The sequence below is a fragment of the Mobula birostris genome, chromosome 7 (assembly GCF_030028105.1).
Source record: "Mobula birostris isolate sMobBir1 chromosome 7, sMobBir1.hap1, whole genome shotgun sequence".
NCBI lineage: Eukaryota > Metazoa > Chordata > Chondrichthyes > Myliobatiformes > Myliobatidae > Mobula > Mobula birostris.
Window position 1 is genome coordinate 70739353 of NC_092376.1, and position 20303 is coordinate 70759655.

The 20303-nt window shown below is 41.5% G+C and overlaps 1 protein-coding gene across 4 annotated transcripts in view; it reads left to right on the forward strand.

The window, feature by feature from the left end:
• Positions 1–20303, forward strand: part of fat3a (FAT atypical cadherin 3a) — a 728759-nt gene that overhangs the window by 606244 nt on the left and 102212 nt on the right. Inside the window, exon 15 of one of the 4 annotated variants that reach the window (XM_072263371.1) lies at positions 1974–2022. The exons of the other annotated variants lie outside the window; for them this stretch is intronic. Coding sequence (XP_072119472.1) covers positions 1974–2002 — 29 coding nt within the window. The 3' untranslated portion in view covers positions 2003–2022. Of the gene's footprint in view, positions 1–1973; positions 2023–20303 lie in introns of those variants that run through there. 4 annotated transcript variants of the gene reach the window in all.

Genomic DNA, 20303 nt, shown 5'->3' on the forward strand with positions numbered 1-20303 from the left:
GGCCAGTATTTGACACATCAGAAGACCATGGATGTTGCACGTTAAGGAGTGTAAATTCAATTAACACTTAATAGTTATCAGGTGAACTGTTAAATGAGCTTTCAGCATAAGCTAAAATTTATTTATTCACGAACTTACTTGGACTATATTCTGTTTTTACTCATCAACGTAATGTGGTTATATACAATTCATTAGGGAGTTTACCCTGATCATTTGGATTCAACAGGAATCCATTCAGCAATGCGATTCAACTGAAAACAGATCTCCTAGGCGATTTCAATTTTTTGCTCACAACTTAATGTATCATGCTATATTAAAATTGTTTTAAATTTGCTCCTTAATTTTGGATTTGTGTACTTCGAGAAGTATTACCCAGTGTGCCAGTATTAATCAGTTAATCAAAGATTCAAAGAATCAAAGTACATTTATTATCAAAGTACGTTTGCAATATTGAACCCTGAGATTCGTCTTCCCCACAGACAGCCATGACACAAATAAAACCATGAAACCTGTCAAAGAAAAACATCAACCACCCCCCACATGCAAAAAAATAGTGCAAACAGCAACAAAAAATTTGAGTGAAAATCACGGAATATCAAACACAAAATTAAAAGAGACCAGGCATGTTCAGTTCAGCTCAGTGTTCATTATCTGCAGGCCTCCCTGATTCAGAGTCGCCCAAAATAGCAGCAAAATAAAATGAGTGACAGAAACCAGACATGTACTACAGAGTCTAATCCACAAACCGCAGACCCAGTACTCTGGCAGCATCCTCTAACAGCATCAAGCAACAGAGAGAGACCATTCGAACACAGGGACCTTTCTTCAGGGGTAGCAAGTGAGTGAGAGAGACCGTCACACACAGACACATTTCCTCAGCAGCAGCAAGCAAGAGGCTGGTAGATGACATTGAACACCCGCTCGCCTCAGTGATTTCAATCTTATGCAGTGCTTTAATCGGCAAGACCAGCAAAAAATGGGGTCAATCATGAGCTCACAGCCCATCTGCAGGCTTCTTGGCCTCGAGGCTGCACACCCTTGGAGACATCAAAGCGCCAGGTTGTTCAATCGGCCCGCAAACACACCAGCAAACTGTAGGTCACAGGCTCCAACAGTAGCAGAGCCACATTTGAAAGGAAAAGAAGATGTAAGAGACGTGAAAGAGGTAGTTTTGTGAACCGCTTGGAAGATGTTGCTGTCGATCGTGTTATTCGCTGGCATCATCTTCTTCCCCGAGGGTCCCGATTAATATCTGCACCGAAGGACCAGCTCGCACAAGAGAATAACCCTACAGGGAGCACCCTTGCTGCCACCTGAAAATTAATGTAGCAAACTGAAAATTAGCTGTTCCAAGTTTGGACCAAGGCTGTGATCGACCTATAGCCAAATAATCCTGGCAAAACAAAATATGTATTAGTAGATGCTCCTGAGAATAATATTGGGAGCATTTGATAATTGAGAGTAGTGGGGTCTGACATTAGTTATACTGGGTTATATTGTACTTGACATTCGTTGATACTTCAATGATGGCAGGTCTAGCATATACACATTAAAGACAAGGCCAAAATGCTTGCACTTTGTCCTCATGTGCTGAATGGATCCATCTCAGCTTCCTCCCAAAGTCTCCATCATCATTGAAAACAGTTTTCAGCCAAATTGATGTACTCCATGTTGTACTAAGAGCATAATATACACCAAGGCTGTGGGACCAGAAAATGTCACAGGTAGTACTAAAAGACTTGGATTCCAGAACCAAGTGTGCCTGAACTCAGACTGATGCATTGCAATTACAGCGCTGGTATTTCCCAGTGATGTGGAAAATTACCCAGATACACACTTATCCACTAAAGTCAAGGGCAATAAAATCCAGTTAATTACTGTCAAATCCCTCTCAATTATCAGCTGTTCCCAATATTATCCTCAGGAGATCTACCAATATTAATTTTTTTTTAACCACGATCATTTGGCTGCAGGTTTCATCGCAGTCTTGGTCCAAACATGAACCAAATGGCTAACTTCCAGAGATGTGGAGAGAGTGACAGCCCCTCAATACCTGGACAACACTTGGCCAATTATGACATCAAGAAGCATTTCATTGTACAGACCCATCAAGCTTCTTCTATGAAATTACTTGCAGCAGCAGAACCTGAGCATCCTTGACCTACAGAATTAGAATCAGATTTAATACCCCTGGCATAGGTCGTGAAATCTGTTAACGCTGCAGCAGCAGTACAGTGCAATACATGATAATAGGAAAAAAAATAAATTACGGTAAATATATATAAATTTAAATAAGTAGTGCAAAAAAAGAAATAAAATAAGTAGTGAGGTAGTGTTCATGGGTTCAATGTCCATTCAGAAATCGGATGGCAGATGGGGAAGTAGCTGTTCCTGAATCACTGAGTGTGTGCCTTCAGGCTTCTGCACTTGGTTCCTGACAGTAACAATGAGAAGAGGACATGTTCTGGGTGACGGGGGTCCCTAGTGATGAGCGCCGCCTCTTTGAGGCGTTACTTCTTGAAGACTTTCCTGGATACTATGGAGCTAAGCTTACAACTTTCTGCAGCTTACTTCGATCTTGTGCAGTAGCCCTCCCCCGCCACCGCCCCACCCCATTTCAGACGGTGCTGTAGCCAGTTAGAATGCTCTCCACAGTACATCTGTAGAAATTTGGGGGTGTTTTAGGTGACAAACCATATCTTCTCAAACTCCTGATGAAATACAGCTGCTGTCGTGCCTGCTTTGTAGCTGTATCAACATGTTGGGGAACGGGCACCAGTCCTTTCTCCTGACCTGGATTCTGACCACTCATTCTTCATTGTGTGAAACTCTGAACTACTAAGAACACAGGAAATAAAAGTAGAAGTAGCCTGCTTCACCATTTAGTAAGATCATAGCGTATCGTTCGTGTCGACAGTACTTTCCTGTGCAAACTCCATATCCCTTGATTCCCTTAAAGCTCTGTGTAAAGTTACAAGTGCAGTGAAGGGGTGCCAGTTTCATTACTGTCTTCCTATTTGCCTGATGCTACATGTCCAGGAGAAGGTCCTTAGGCTTCTGAAAAGATGCATGAAGTAGAATATGTTGAATAAGGCAAAGTGGTAAACAAAGATCTGCAAAGCATAAAGCAAAAGGGATGAGTGGGAAACAGCTTACAAAACAGATGATCAGGAATGGTCATTTTCTATTTTATTTCTTTCTCCATATTATCACAAGGTTTGTGTCAGCTGCTTACATAGTGGTAGCTGGGTTTGTTGAGTTCATGCTTGTTTTGTCTGCTGATTGTATTATCTGCAGGAAAAGGTGAAATGGGCTGCAAATTACTGTGCAGTGTTATCTGTGTAATGTGGGTGCCATGGTTTAATGTTGGATATTGTATAATAGATGTCGGTTTGAGGTTTGATGTGGCAGTCATGGTGCATTTGAATATTAGTTCCAAATGAAACATAAAAGACGATTGTGGCAAGATGTCTCACTGGCTTTGGCCACTTACGTAAGGTCATTAAGCTTATGGTCACTAATAAAGTTTGGATTTGACTCTTTGCAATCATCTCAGTCATTAGAATCAGAATCAGGTTTATTATCACTAGCACGTGTAGTGAAATTTGTTAACTTTGGTACCTCATACTGTGCCAGTTTAGTGCCGTCTTCCCACCCTAGGCAAATGTTTTCCTTTTTGCTTTTTTAACTCACCCACCACTGCAACCTGAAGGACATCTGGAAATTAAGGTTTTTGTCCCAGCTTCATCTAGATTCAACCAGCTGGTGAACGGCGTCCACCACCATTTGTAAGCAGAGGGCAACCTTCCTTTTCAGCACTCCTTCGTCATCCACTTCCGCATTCCTGTCATTCCATGGTCACTGTGTATACACTCTGCCCCTCTTTAATGGATGGGCTCCAGCTTACAGAGGTAAGGAAGTTGATTTTGTCCACTAATCAGAAACTGTACCTCCACGCTATTATAACAAACGTCATCAAAACCACCTTAAGACTGATTTGCAAGCATGATCACTGAAAGTGGAGAGAGGGTAAGTTCACTCTGTTATTCATAGGAGTGGACATATATGCATATATCAGACTTTTGAATTTAATTTTATTATGGCAATCACCTGCCTATGAATCAGGTGATTGTAACCCAGGGATAGTCTGTATTACTCTTACCTCTTCTCACCTGCCTACCGCCTTCCCCTGGGTCGTCTCCTCCTTCCCTTCCTTCTATGGTCCACTCTCCTCTCCTGTCAGAGTCCTTCCTCTCCGACCCCTTATCTTTCCTACTCACGTGGCTTCATCTATCACGTTCCAGCTCTCCACCTTCCCTTCCATGCACCTTTTCATTCTGACGTCTTCTTCTTTCCTTTCCAGTCCTAAAAAAGTGTGTCAGCCTTAAACATCGACTGTTTACTTATTTCCATAGATGCTGCCTGACCTGCTGAGTTCCTCGAGCATTTTGTGTGTGTTGCTTGGATTTCCAGCATCTGCAGACTTTCTCTTGTTTGTGCCAGTACACACAGTGGCCACTTTATTATGCAGCTCCCGTACTAGATAAAGTGGCCACTGAAAGCATGCTTGTGGTCTTCTGCTGCTGTAGCCCATCTACTTAAAGGTTCAACTTGTTGAGATGCTCTTCTTCACACCACTGTTGTAATACATGGTTATTTGAGTTATTACGTGCTTTCCTGACAGATTGAACCAAATTCACTTAGATTACATTTGAAAGTTTCAAAGGTTCATTTATTATCAAACTGTACAACTCTGAAATTCTTCTTCTCTAGATAGCCATGAAACTAAGAAAAACAAAACAGCAGGGGATCATCAACCCCCAAATAGCCCTTCTCATTTTTTCTCCATTCTGATGTTTGATCTGAATAACAACTGAACCTCTTGACCATGACTGCATGCTTTTAGGCTTTGGATCGCTGCCATGTGATTGGCTGATTAGATATTTGTTTTAATGAGCAGGCGTACCTAAAAAGGTGGTGACTGAGTGTAAATGTTGTAGTGTAGTGACTTACCAAGTTTGTTTTAACATCATCTCCCATATCTACAAAACACCACCAGCTAAAAGAACTGGGATAACAAGTGCACAGGGATATCATTACCCCTAAATCCCAATCTAAGCTGTAGAGTTTCTTAACTTGGACAATGTACGTGTCACCATTCCTTCATAATGTCTGGAACAAAATTCTTAACTGATAAGATGGTTGAAATTTCTTTATCACTTGGTCTTCAGTGGCCGTTGAAGTGATCTCCTTGCAAATCCTGAAGAGCAGCAATTAACACGGGCTTCCTGGAACAATTATCGTCTTGCCAAAAGACAATGATTAAAAAGAACTAATCTGGAAATTTTAAACTTTAAGAATGAATACATGAGAATTTTAGTATAAGCAATTATATATGCAGTTCAAGGCCTTTGGAGCTCTTTTTTTAAATTATGAAACTTATAATTTTGCATGAAACTTTTGAGGCAATCTTGTCAATATTGTGGCTGTGGAAAAGAATGGCACCTCATTATGGCTTATTTTTCCCATGGTTTTCCCACCAGCAACTGACTAACCTCTCAGGCTGTCAGCTGCAGTGAGGGGAACCAGTGATAAGAGCTTGCAGCAATGGTTGTGGTCATGGGGCAGCCTGCAGACCGTGACTTCAGTAATCAGCGGAAGGGTTGCTGTAGTACAAGTGGCCAGAGAGGCGTAAGAGCAAACTAGGGAGCTCAGAGTTTCTTGCTCCAAAACAATTGCATTCTGGAGCCTTCAGTCCATCTCTTCTATTAGATATTAGTTTCCTGAGCCAGTGGAATCAAATTTAAATCCAGTCCCCAATCACAAAGAGGGAGGCTGATCTAATTATTTTAGTTTCCCGCTTCTCCATAACAGGATTGATGCACAGCTTGAGGTGCTCCACTGTAAAAATGTAGAGTATCACGGCATGGAAACTGAGCACTGGTTCTGCACCGACCATAGAACGCCCATATGATCAGTGCTATACAGTACTAAATCCCATTCTTTATTTTCATCAATTCTCCACAGAGTTTATGATTCACCTGCTCAGCAGGAACAACTTACAGGGTACCAGTTGACCTCCGGAGCATATTTTGGGATGTGGGAGGGAACTGAAGCAACTACTGGAAATGTGGTCAGAAGGAGAATATACAAACTCCATACAGAAGTTCCAAAGCTCAGAACTGACCCGGGGATATTGGAGCTGAGAGGTAGCAGTTCTGGTTGTAAAACTGCAACCACAAGCAAGTATCCTCGGGGTGATTTCCTTTTGTCTCAGAAGAATTTCATCCTTCATTGTGAAGCAGCTCCTATTGAGGCATTTAAGTGGCTTTTCCATTACCAATACTATTTTCAGCTAGTCAATCTCTCATAATGATTGATATTGTGTAGGATGTTCTCTTTTCCAAACAGAAATTATGAAAACAATTTTTATGCTGCCTCTGTTTATAGCCTAACTTTCAGATCCAACTTTTACACAGATTCGAGTATACTGTGAAGTAATTCACTCTTAGTTAACAGTATATTTTTCCACCAATATATTATGATAGATTGAAGAGTAAGTAGAAATGTTTGCTTTCATTTTCCTAAAAAAACAACTAATATAGCACCTAATCTGTCCCAGGACTGAAGTTTGATGTCATTACTTCACATTCATATGGACTCTCTAACGGTGGTGTCTGAAAAGAGGATGCTGTCCAAGTTGCATGCCATCTTGGACAATGTCTCACATCCACTACATAATGTACTGGGTGGGCACAGGAGTACATTCAGCCAGAGACTCATTCCACCGAGATGCAACACAGAGCGTCATAGGAGGTCATTCCTGCCTGTGGCCATCAAACTTTACAACTCTTCCCTTGGCGGGTCAGACACCCTGAGCCAATAGGCTTGTCCTGGACTTATTTCCTGGCATAATTTACATATTACTATTTAACTATTTATGGTTTTATTACTATTTAATTATTTATGGTGCAAATGTAACGAAAACAAATTTCCCCCGGGATCAGTAAAGTATGACTATGACTGTTTGGTATCAATGGTGGGTGAGCTTTGTACTGCATTGACCCCCCCAAGTCATTAGATTAATAGTACAATAGATTGAAGGTAGCAAGGCAACCTTTCAATTTTAATAATATGCATAATTGCATACATTTGCAATGTAAACCAGCTGATTCTGAACTGTGATTTAGCTGATCTCAGCTCAAAAGAATTATGGGGTTATTACAGTTAACCATCTTCCTTTTTAAAATTACTGATGTGAAAAATTAGATGGGCTACTGGTCTGATCACTATTCAAATGATACCATCTGAAATGAGAGTATATTTGGCTGCATGTTCAAGTTCAAAATTTAATTATCATTCAACCATACATGAATAAAGCGGAACGAAACACTGTTCCTCCAGGGACAAAAAATACACAGCGCAAGGCACATACAGCACATCAAGATAGCAAGCAAACCTACAGATCCTGACATTCTGCAGACAAACACATGCATGCAATCCAGCTTGTCATTCCACTGATTGAACGCTGGAGGGGATTACTGTGGGAGAGGCCAGCCCCAACTGAGCATGGATGCCACACTATACCACCTCCAGCGTCTCCTGTCCTGGACTACAACCGCAGACAATGGACGTTATTTACTCGGGTTTCCAAAATGTGTTTGATAGGGTGCCACATAAAAGACTTATCCAAAGGATAAGGATGCATAGAGTTGTGGGGGGGTGATGTATTTGCATGGATAGAGGATTTGTTAACTAATAGAAAGTAGTGAGTTGGGATACATGGGTGTTACTGTGGTTGGCAATCAGTGGTGAGCAGGGGTAGGTGCTGGGCCCGCAACTGTTCATGATATACGTTAACAGTCTGGAAGAGGGGACCAAGTGTAGTGTATCTAAGTTTGCTGACAATACTAAATTAAGTGCAAAAGCAAATTATGCAGAAGATACTGAGAGTCTGCAGTGAGATCTAGATAGGTTAAGTGAATGGGCAATGGTCTGGTAGATGGAGTATAATGTTGGTAAACGCGAGGTCATCCACCTCAGAAAGAAACATGAAAGAGCCGATTATTATTTAAATGGTAAAAGATTGCAGCATGCTGCTGTGCTGAGGGACTCAGAGGTGATTGTGGATGAATTACAAAAGGTTGGTTTGCAGGTGCAGCAGGCTATCAGGAAGGCAAATGGAATGTTGGCCTTCATTGCTAGAGAGATTGAATTTAAGAGCAGCAAGGTTATGCTGCAACTGTGCAGGGTACTGGTGAGGCTGCACCTGGAGTACTGCGTGCAGTTCTGGTCTCCTTACATGAGGGCATGAGGTGGTTCACCAGGTTGATTCCAGAGATGACGGGGTTAGACTATGAGGAGAGATTGAGTTGCATGGGACCGTACTCACTGGAATTCTGAAGAATGAGAGGAGATCTTATAGAAATATATAAAATGATGAAAGGGATAGATGAGATAGAGGCAGGAAAGTTGTTTCCACTGGTAGTTGAGACTAGAACTAGGGGACATAGCTTCGGGGGAGTAGATTTATGACAGAACTGCATTTCCCAGAGAGTGGTGAATCTGTGGAATGCTCTGCCCAATGAAGCAGTGGAGGCGACCTCAGTAAAATATGTTTAAGACAAGGTTGGATAGATTTTTGCAAAGTAGGGGAATTAAGGGATATGGAGATAAGGCAGATAGGTGGAGATAAGTCCATGCCATGATCTTACTGAATGGCAGAGCAGGCTCGACGGGCCAGTTGGCCTCCTCCAGCTACTATTTCTTGTGTTCTTACAAGTCCATGACTTGAAGCGGAGACTCACTATAACCAAAGCTACTTAATCCCCACCGTCTGTTGTGCCAACAAGCAAGGGAAATGGGCCTGCAGCATCTTACATTATCAATGTCCAACAGGGTCCTGTGATTGCAAGAGAAGCGTCTAAGACAATCACCCGCCGTTACACTGCAGGCCGTTTTTATGCATGAACTCCGATGCCTCCCGGTAACAGACAGCAACATGGTCCACACCAAGAGCAGCTCCTTCACCCATGAGCAGCTTGCTAATGAGGTAGACCTGCAGTACCCGAAGTAATTAAATACCAGCATATTCTTGCGATCGTAAAAAAGACAAAACTGCCTCTGGCTGGCCCCCGAGAAGCCACTGTGTCCAAGCACGCCAGCATCCTACTGGAAGTAAGATGTAGAATGTAGTCTGACATTGCCCATGCTGAGTGCTTGCTGTCTGTGAGAATATGTGAAGGACAAGTGTATAAGTAAAATAGAGAATTATACAGAACGTCATTATGCCTGTGCTGTCAAGAAGCTAAATCCCTTACCTTTTTCTTCTCTTCGCCGGTCCATTTCTGTCTCTCTTGTCAATGGATGGTCTATGTTTAACTGTGCTTCTGTTCATCCAGGGACTGTTAACCCCTGCTAGAGGTTACAGAAACAAAATAACGTACAGGATAAATGCAGATTACTGTTGTCTCATCTTCTCTCCCTTGCTTTCTATTCAATTTCTTTAACTTGATGTGTCCCTCCTCTGACCAGTAGTCAGTATTAGCCCTCCTTCATCTATCCTCAATTTAGAGGTATGTTTCAATTCATTTTTTGCATGATATTTCTTGCAACCCCAGTATAACTTCCGTGCAGACATTAAATTTCAACTACACATACGTATAATTTGATTTGTAGTCAACAAGAGCTTCAGGGCAATTACCTGGCAGTGATTTCGAGAAGCCAGGAAGAAGTGTTGACAGCTAAATCTGTAAGGAGCTGTCTGGGTGATTACTGCTCTTCAATAATGCAGGAAAGGTCAAATCCCAAAAGCCTGCATTTGCAGTTGACCTACAAAATATTCCGTACTTACCTCGTGCAAATTGCCTGAGGCCAACTTGCTACACATATTTGGCTCCATCTTTACTGGAGAGTCCCTGTACGCTAGCAGTTCCTCAGTGTAATTCCAAGGCCAGGACAAACCCTGCTTAAGAAATGCTGAAGAAGCTTTGACAGCTAGCCTGAACTATAAACTTTGAATTGTTCGAACGCTCGAAAACATGTATAGGAATTCAAAACAGTTGTAAATTCTCATTCATTTTTAATAATCTAGAAAAAAAGCAAATCTTATATGCACTTCAGTTAAAATCATTTGAGGAAGCTAATTTAATAAATGTAAATTAGTTAAGATTAACCTTTGTCTCTGCACTTTCTCCTCTTCATCGAAGTGAATAGAGTTATTGTGTTTACACCTGGTGCAGGTTGTGAAGGTCAGTTCCAAAGCGTTGGTGAGAAGAATTGCTGCAGCTTTGTGCTTCGGTGCTGAACTCCATCAGGAGTCCTATATTAAAGCACTGCCAGCAAAGCGGTGACAGACAGTGATGGGGAGGTTTGGGAGTTGGCTTTAACAAAGGCAGGAGCTCCAAAATTAATGAAAGTTATATGGGGAACAGCCTGCAGTTAAGCACACGACTGCAGGCATTTCCCTGTGTAATCTAAGCCAATATCTTTTATGTTGTTTCATTGTTTTATGTACAACAGTCTAGATTTTAAATAGATGTATTTTGCTAGTGATTGGTGTCAAGTGAAAAACACACCCTCCGAATGTCAGATGTACTTTAGATGTGGCTTATTTATAGAGGCTAAATTATGTTTTACTATTTTTGGATTTTGTGTTATTAAGAAATATAAGACATTATTAATTCACGATCCATGTAGTTTCCGATGAAGGGTCTCAGCCTGAAACATCAGTTCTTTATTCCTCACCATAGAATGGTGCTTGGCCTACTGAGCTGTTCCAGCATTTTGTATGTTACTCTGAATTTCCAGCATCTGCAGAATCTCTTCTATTAATAGTTTCTTAGTACTGTTTAGGTTTTCATCTCTGAATGGTTACTTTGATAGTACCTCAATGAACCCATATTACTTCTCTGACCATTTCTGTGCACCCATGCAGGTTTTAGAATGAGAACCTTTACTGTATGTGATTGTCGGTCTCAATCTGACTTCATAGTCTCTCTACACCAGCTTCTACCTTTCATTCAAATAGAAAAGAATTACTCATTTAATTTTTCTCTGCAAAATTGTCTTGCAGGCTTTACGTACAGTATGGTTTTCAACCAAATCCAGAATAAGAACAATGACAAATAAAAGATGAAACAAATCAGAGTCAATGACAAACTGTACATCTTTACATGCACATGACATAGATAAAAGGCATTCATGTACTACCTAGTTGATTTTCCTTTTAACACAATCTTTAAAACTGGGAATCTTCAACATAGATTTATTTCTAAACCAGAAATTATCTGAACCTATTTTTATGTAAGTAATTACAGAAAAATGAAATTCATTTTGCATGCCCTCAGTACATCATACCTAATATTCGAGCTTTCATCTAAAAGCATTTAAACATACTAAAATTTTGTGTTAACTGCTGAAGCAGAGAACAGCGAATACTGGAAAATAGTGAAAACAGGAAATGCTGTTTGAGTCAGACAGCATCTATGGTAATAGGGTTATGATGAAAGTTTACCAGCCTGAAACTGTTGCTGTCTCCACATATGCTGTCTAACCTGCTGGCTGTTTCTAGCATATTTTAAATAGGAATTTTTTTTAATGGGTGGATTAGATGTATCCTTTTAATTTTCTTCTACTTCAATAATTTTGAGTGATTTGCTTCCACCATATTTCTATGGAATGAAGGTACAGAGTGTTGACAGAACAAAGTCTTGGTTCAGTAGCCAGGATGTTTGGGAACTATGTTCTGCTGCACAAACTTAGCACAAACACATACAGTTCTCAAAATCAGATCATAGGTACACTTGAACTAAGTGAATGCACAAGTGTACACACACATGCGCATCTGTGCAACCACACAATCTCCACCCTTGCAACCTTGCTCCCCCCAATTATGTCATTAAGTCATCCTTCTCCCTCAGACTCCTCTCCTACCACCTTTGTTTCTCTTTCCATCCGCCTACTTTTCCCCCCTTCTGCCCTCGCCAAATGACACTTTTACCTGCCTTCCAAGGTTTGTTGATGATTGAGGGTAGCCAGATCAGATAACTATCTGCATTTAAATTGCCATGCATTTTGCAGACAGGACATTGTTGACAAAATTTCACATTGTCCAGGGAATCAAATGGGAAAGGTAATTATCATCGTATTCAAAGTGCTGAATAGCCTATTCCTTATGTTCTGGTACTTCAAGCATGAATGGCTTTTCCTGGTTTGCTAAGTATACTGAAGAATTTTAGATATATACTAATAAAATATTTTGTATTTGAAAGGATGACATTCTATAAAACACAAGAATTTACTCAGATCTAAAAAATCCATTTGTGTATCTGTTAATCTGTGCCTAGACTATCTCTTCCCTCTGTACTACTCTGGATAACTAGAAATAAGGAATTATATAGAACATGCCATATACGAGGGGTAATTAATAAGTTCGTGGCCTAAGGTAGAAGGAGATGAGTTATTAACTTCAAACTTTCTGCATTTTCACTCAAAGAGTTGAACTGCATGTGCATGATGTATAACTCATCTCCTTCTACCCAAGGCCACGAACTTATCAATCACCCCTGCTGTGGACCACTTCTACAAAGGAGGGATCCGTATGCTTCATGACCGCTGGACTAAGTGTGTACATGTAGGAGGCAACTATGTTGTAAAATAAATGTGCCAGGTTTTCTAAAATTGACTCCTTCTACTGTAGGCCACAAACTTATCAATCACCTCTTGTACAAATGATACTTAGACATAGAACATAGACATAGAATAGTACAGCACAGTACAGGCCCTTTGGCCCACAATGTTGTGCGGACCCTTAAACCCTGCCTTCCATATAACCCCCCTCCCAACTTAAATTCCTCCATATAGCTGTTAGTAGTCTCTTAAACTTCACTAGTGTCTCTGCCTCCACCACTGACTCAGGCAGTGCATTCCACGCACCAACCACTCTCTGAGTAAAAGCCTTCTTCTAATATCCCCCTTGAACTTCACACCCCTTACCTTAAAGCCATGTCCTTGTGTATTGAGCAGTGGTACCCTGGGGAAGAGGCGCTGGCTGTCCACTCTATCTATTCCTCTTAATAGCCTCTATCATGTCTCCTCTCATCCTCCTTCTCTCCGGAGAGTAAAACCGTAGCTCCCTTAATCTCTGATCATAATGCATACACTTGAAACCAGGCAGCATCCTGGTAAATCTCCTCTGTACCCTTTCCAATGCTTCCACATCCTTCCTATAGTGAGGCGACCAGAACTGGACACAGTACTCCAAGTGTGGCCTAACCAGAGTTTTATAGAGCTGCATCATTACCCCGCGACTCTTAAACTCTATCCCTCAACTTATGAAAGCTAACACTTCATAAGCTTTCTTAACTACCCTATCTACATGTGAGGCAACTTTCAGGGATCTGTGGACATGTACCTCCAGATCCCTCTGCTCCTCCACACTACCATTTGCTTTGTACACTGCCTTGGAGTTTGTCTTCCAAAGTGTACCACCTCACACTTCTGCAGGTTAAACTCCATCTGCCACTTCTCAGCCCACTTCTGCATCCTATCAATGTCTTTCTGCAATCTTCGACAATCCTCTACACTATCCACAACACCACCAACCTTTGTGTCGTCTGCAAACTTGCCAACCCACCCTTCTACTCCACATCCAGGTTATTAATAAAAATCACGAAAAGTAGAGGTCTCAGAGCTGATCCTAGTGGGACACCACTAGTCACAACCCTCCAATCTGAATGTACTCCCTCCATCATGACTCTCTGCTTTCTGCAGGCAAGCCAATTTTGAATCCACCTGGCCAAACTTCGCTAGATCCCATGCCTTCTGACTTTCTGAATAAGCCTACCAGGTGAACCTTGTCAAATGCCTTACTAAAATCCATATAGATCACATCCACTGCACTACCCTCATCTATATGCCTCATCGCCTCCTCAAAGAACTCTATCAGGCTTGTTAGACACCATCTGCCCTTCACAAAGCCATGCTGACTGTCCCTGATCAGACCATGATTCTCTAAATCCCCATAGATCCTATCTCTAAGAATCTTTTCCAGCAGCTTTCCCACCACAGATGTAAGACTCACTGGTCTATGATTATCCTGCCTATCCCTACTACCTTTTTAGAACAAGGGGACAACATTCGCCTCCCTCCAACCCTCAGGTACCATTCCTGTGGACAACGAGGACATAAAGATCCTAGCCAGAGGCTCAGCAATCTCTTCCTTCGCCTCGTGGAGCAGCCTGGGGAATATTCCATCAGGCCCCGGGGACTTATCTGTCCTAATGTATTTTAACAACTCCAACACCTCCTCTCCCTTAATATCAACATGCTCCAGAACATCAACCTCACTCATATTGTCCTCACCATCATCAAGTTCCCTCTCATTGGTGAATACCAAAGAGAAGTATTCATGGAGGACCTCGCTCACTTCCATAGCATTCAGGCACATCTTCCAACCTTTATCTCTAATCGGTCCTATCTTCACTCCTGTCATCCTTTTGTTTTTCACATAATTGAAGAATGCCTTCGGATTTTCCTTTACCCTATTCGCCAAGGCCTTCTCATGCCCCCCTCTTGCTCTCCTCAGCCCCTTCTTAAGCTCCTTTCTTGCTACCCTATATTCCTCAATAGACCCATCTGATCCTTGCTTCCTAAACCTCATGTATGCTGCCTTCTTCCACCTGACTAGATCTCCACCTCACTTGTCACCCATGGTTCCTTCACCCTACCATTCTTTATCTTCTTCACCGGGTCAAATTTATTCCTAATATCCTGCAAGAGATCCCTAAACATTGACCACATGTCCATAGTACATTTCCCTGCAAAAACATCATCCCAATTCACACCCGCAAGTTCTAGCCTTATAGCCTCATAATTTGCCCTTCCCCAATTAAACATTTTCCTGTCCTCTCTGATTCTATCCTTTTCCATGATAATGTTAAAGGCTAGGGAGCGGTGATCACTGTCCCCCAGATGCTCACCCACTGAGAGATCTGTGACCTGACCCGGTTTGTTGCCTCATACTAGATGTAGTATGGCATTCCCGCTAGTCGGCCTGTCCACATACTGTGACAGAAATCCATCCTGGACACACTTACCAAACTCTGCCCCATCTAAACCCTTGGAACTAATCAGGTGCCAATCAATATTAGGGAAGTTAAAGTCACCCATGATAACAACCCTGTTATTTTTGCACCTTTCCAAAATCTGCCTCCCAATCTGCTCCTTGGAATCTCTGCTGCTAGCAAGGGGTCTATAGAATTTGACTTCTACCCATACTGACTCAAAAGAGAATTCTGCTACATTACCCACCCTTTCTGTAGCTGTAATAGTATCCCTGACCAGTAATGCCACCCCTCCTCCCCTTTCCCCCCTCCTCCCCTTTCCCCCCTCCTCCCCTTTCCCCCTCCTCCCCTTTTCCCTCCTCCTCCCCTTTTCCCTCCTCCTCCCCTTTTCCCTCCTCCTCCCCTTTTCCCTCCTCCTCCCCTTTCCCCCCCTCCTCCCCTTTCCCCCTGTCTCTATCCCTTTTAAAGCACTGAAATCCAGGAATATTGAGAATCCATTCCTGCCCTGGCGCCAGCCAAGTCTCTGTAATGGCCACTACATCATAATTCCATGTATGTATCCAAGCTTTTAGTTCATCACCTTTGTTCCTGATGCTTCTTGCATTGAAGTACACGCACTTTAGCCCTTCTACCTTACTACCTTTACACCCTTTAATCTGTTACTCTCTCCTCAAAGCCTCTTTATATGTTAGATCTGGCTTTACTCCATGCACTATGCTTGCAGTTCTCACATGACCTTTATCCTCTTCCACCTCACTATCTGCTCTAACACTCTGGTCCCCTCCCCCTGCAAATCTAGTTTAAACCCCCCGGAGCAGCACTAGCAAACCTTCCCGCAAGGATGTTAGTCTCCCTCCAGTTCAGGTGCAACCCGTCCCATCGGAACAGGTCCCACCTTCCCTGGAACAAGGCCCAGTTGTCCAAAAACATGAAGCCCTCCCTCCTGCACCAACTCCTTAGCCACGTATTTGGCTGCATTATCTTCCCATTTCTAGCCTCACTAGCACGCGGCATGGGTAGCAATCCTGATATTGCAACCCTGGAGGTCCTGTCCTTCAACTTTGCACCTAACTCCCTAAACTCTCTTTGCAGGACCTCCTCCTCCTTCCTATCCACGTCACTGGTCCCTACATGGACCACGACATCTGGCTGCTCACCCTCCCTATTGAGACTACTGAGAACTCAATCCGAGATATCGCGGACCCTGGCACGAGGGAGGCAACAGACCATCCAGGATTCTCGATCTCTTCCACAGAACCTCTTATCTGTCCCCTTAACTATCAAATCCCCTATCACTACTGCTCTCCTCTTTTCCCTCCTTCCCTTCTGAGTTGAGGGTCCAGTCTCAGTGCCAGAGATGCAACTACTGCAACTTGTCCCTGGTCCCTGGTAAACACTTCCATTTCAGAATGAAATCAGTTGTGCTCCACTGAAGCATCCCACCTCGACCATCCATTCCATCTAACACTATCAGTACAAGCATTTATTCCCATTACCCTCTCTTTATTTTGTATATTTAATTCTCATGTTTCCTTTTGACAAGGAGGAGGCCATTTTGCCCGTCAAGCCTGTGGCAGGATGCAAAGCAGACCCTTGAATTCAATTTTCCTGGAAAATAAATCTCTTCCACAAACCTAGGGACATCCCACCTCTTCCTCACAATTCCACTACATCCCATCAACTCCTCATTGTAGAGTTTTAAATGCCACCATGCAGCTTGGAAATGTGCACTTCAGTGGATAAATAAGTCTGGAACTTAAAGAAAATAGCATTGTTTCTAATGACATGAAACTACTGGGGCTGAGAGAAACATCTGGTTCATTAAATTGCTTCGGGAAGGAATTTTCCTGACCTCATCCAGTTGGCAGGAATGGACTCCAGACCTACCATGGAGACTGACATGCAATTGACATCTTTAGTGATCCAGCAGGCTACTCAGTTCACCAAATTGGCAATAAATGTCTGCCCAGCCAGCCTAGTAAACACTCTGGAAATGAACAAATATGAAAAGGCTTTACCTTTGCAATAAAAAAGTTTCTTCTACATTTTTAATTCCTTCAGTGATTATCTTAAATTGATGGCACTTTATTTTGCTGTGGATCCACTCAGTCAAATCCTTTCATAATTGTAAAGATTGACATTAAATCAAGATGCAAGATTCAAATTTATGTATCATGTGTACATAAAAACATACAGTGAAGTGCATCGTTTGCGATAACGACCGATGCACCCGAGTGTGTGCTGGGGACAGCCCGCAAGTGTCTCTACGCCTTTTGGCACCAAGGTAGCATGTGCACAATGTTGAGCAGAACAACAAAACACAACACAACAAAACAGAACACAACAGGCAACAAAACAACAGCAAAACCACGGACGTCCCACGTCTGCATCGCCAGCCTTCAAGCGTGAAACAGAGCCTTGCACTCCGGCCTGATCTCTAATTACCTCTGCATCCTTGTCCCTAAGCACTAATCAGAGCCCTAGCTCCACTCTCTGTCCCCAAAACCATCCCTACAAACCTAAAGTAAAACTAACTCTGAGCTGCATCATCAACAGAGACCACCGCTCGCTCCATCTTGGACGGTTTCATTGCTCAACTTTTTCAAGTTTCCCTGTTCATATATTCCACTGGTTATACCAATATAACTCCACAAGTAAGTGATTTCTGAAGCTCGCAACTCTTTGTAATGAGAGCATAAAGTCTGTTCACTTAAATCTTGAAGTCTTTAAAAGCTTTCAATTTATGGACACTTAGTGCTACTTGCTCAAAGTGAATTTCCAACCTTGCAGGAATAGATAAATAGATTTGAAGCTATCCAATGCCTAGAAGGCATTTTAAATATACAGTGAACATTTGGCCAGTAAATATTTTATTTTTGCAACTTGGTATTTTATTTCTGCCGCTCATTCAGAGTGAGACTGGTCTCTTGTGACTGAGTGATCACAGTGTCATTATTGGCTTTTGGAATTGCACCATGTGCATTATATTTAGATATCACAAGTAAATAGAGCATAGAGTGTATTATAATAAATATCATCAACAGATCATAGTCTAACAACACTGATTATAAAAGTAACATTGAACTAACACCTGCTTAAGCTTTTGTGTAATCATTTATTTGCGAATCATGATTTTTTAAAAGCAGAATTAAGTTAAATTATTATCTGAAAAATGGAAACCCACTCTGGGAAGATGGTATCAGGTGCTGGTGGTTCTCCTTTCTGCTCTCATAATGTATAGAGGCCTTGCAGTTACTAGCAGCAGTTGGTGTCTCTAACGAAAAATACTTGGCTATCCAAATAATGAGTGGTATGTATTACATTAAACAGATGTTACAGGAAAGGTTTGGCAGTAGGAAATCATGAAAAAAAAGCTGTTTTGTAGAATAAGGTAAAAAATACGTCACTTAATGGCTGACTGTACAAGGCACTTCCCATCGTGCCACCAAAGCGCAACTCGGGATAGAACTTTTCAGATTTGAATACTCTCAGAACTGAAAGCAATTTAACTTTCTGCAGAACTGTAATTTGATTTTGACCACCCACATGTATAATATGAAATATGTACATGCAAACAAGTTGAATATTTTTAATACTTGAGTAATTTTTGTTTCAGGCATGTAAGGTAAAGCTAATTTTCTTAAATATTTACATGTGTGCCCATGTAAAAACAGGTCCATTTAGGGAATGGTGACAGTAAGGATGGGATGAGTAGTTTGGATCTCAGTGGTTGGAGAATGTGATTGATGAAATGTCAATGGTCAGGGGAATGGTTGGTGATCGGTGCAGAGTGTTTGTTGGGTTGGCAGGTTAGTGAATGGTGGGGGATAATGGATAGTCAAGACAAGTAAGCTCAAAGCCATAGTGGGAGGTAGGTTGCCCAGCTGGTTGTTTTGGCGACATTCTGAAGTAGTTCCAGACATGCTGAGAATGTTGACTTCGGTATCCTGTGGACGGCAAGGTGGGTGTAGATGAGGATTGTTTGGCCATACTCTGTGTGTGCCCAGATTCCTCCAACCTACAGCATCAGAGAGACCTTAGGGTGAAAATTATATCCTTAATGCAACTCCATGAAGTCCTCAGTAATCAGTTATGTTTTTTTTTCTTGAAATGGCATTGTGTTGTGGTAGAAGTGTGATATTATGCAAATCAGTTCAAGGGAATGGTGCTTTATCAAGTTGCAAGCAGGAATTAGGATAATGATATGATTAAACAATGACTACAAATCTCTGGAATGGCAGTGCAATCTGTTAATCTTGGGTCATGTGGGCACTTAGGTTAGTTAATTGTAACAGAAAAACAAAGATTTTATGCTTTATCTAATATTCTACACTTCTTTGTAAATTGATCAGGATTTAAAGTTATTACAAATCCAAGTGCAGTGGTTGCTGGGAACCTGAAAACACTGGAGGTGCTCAGCAATCGGGCAATATCTATTGAGAAAGAAACAATTCGTGACGATGTCACTTGCTCAGTATATATTTTTTAAGTTGAAATAGAATCTCCGTTCAATGCCTGCCAGGGGTTCACAGTGTTTACATAGTATATAAATGCCAGTTGTAATTGCCACCTCTTTTTACATATAGTTTCTGCCTTTAAGTTGATCCTTGAAAGCATTGCTGATACTATTGCCTGCTTTCTCATGTGTATTTAGATCTTAATATGATGTAAGATGGCTGTGCATTCTTATGCTAATGTAGATCACAATTTTCTAATTCTAACACTGAATAATGCCTCAGTATCTGCAAGTAAAGTGATATAGTACATATAAAAGTTAGCAAAGCCATTGGAGTAGATACTTCACCTAAATTATGGCACAATTTAGTATACCACACTCGAAATGACAGTAAGGGAAGGTTAACGGAACATTTGGGTTTTTTTGCACTAAGTGAGAGCATTGCCTTGAATACAAAATAATATTGTGGATTTGTACATGATGAAAGAAGTAGAATCAATTTTCCATAGAACGTCAAATTAAATGCTTAACGAAAGTATCATGAGTGGTTTTCTGTGTTTATTTTTGGCCAAGCAGCAAATTCAAATTTGTTCAGTATTTCTTTAAGTAAATAAAGCAACATTTAATTTGTAACCTAGCAACTCAATTCACTTTACAATGAGAAATAAAAGCAATTGGGTAAATATATCATGTCTGTAACAAGGAATCACTTGCTCACATTTAATGATGCAAAATTTAGCTATATTGTAATGCATTCTTCTGTAAACATGACAGTTTCACAG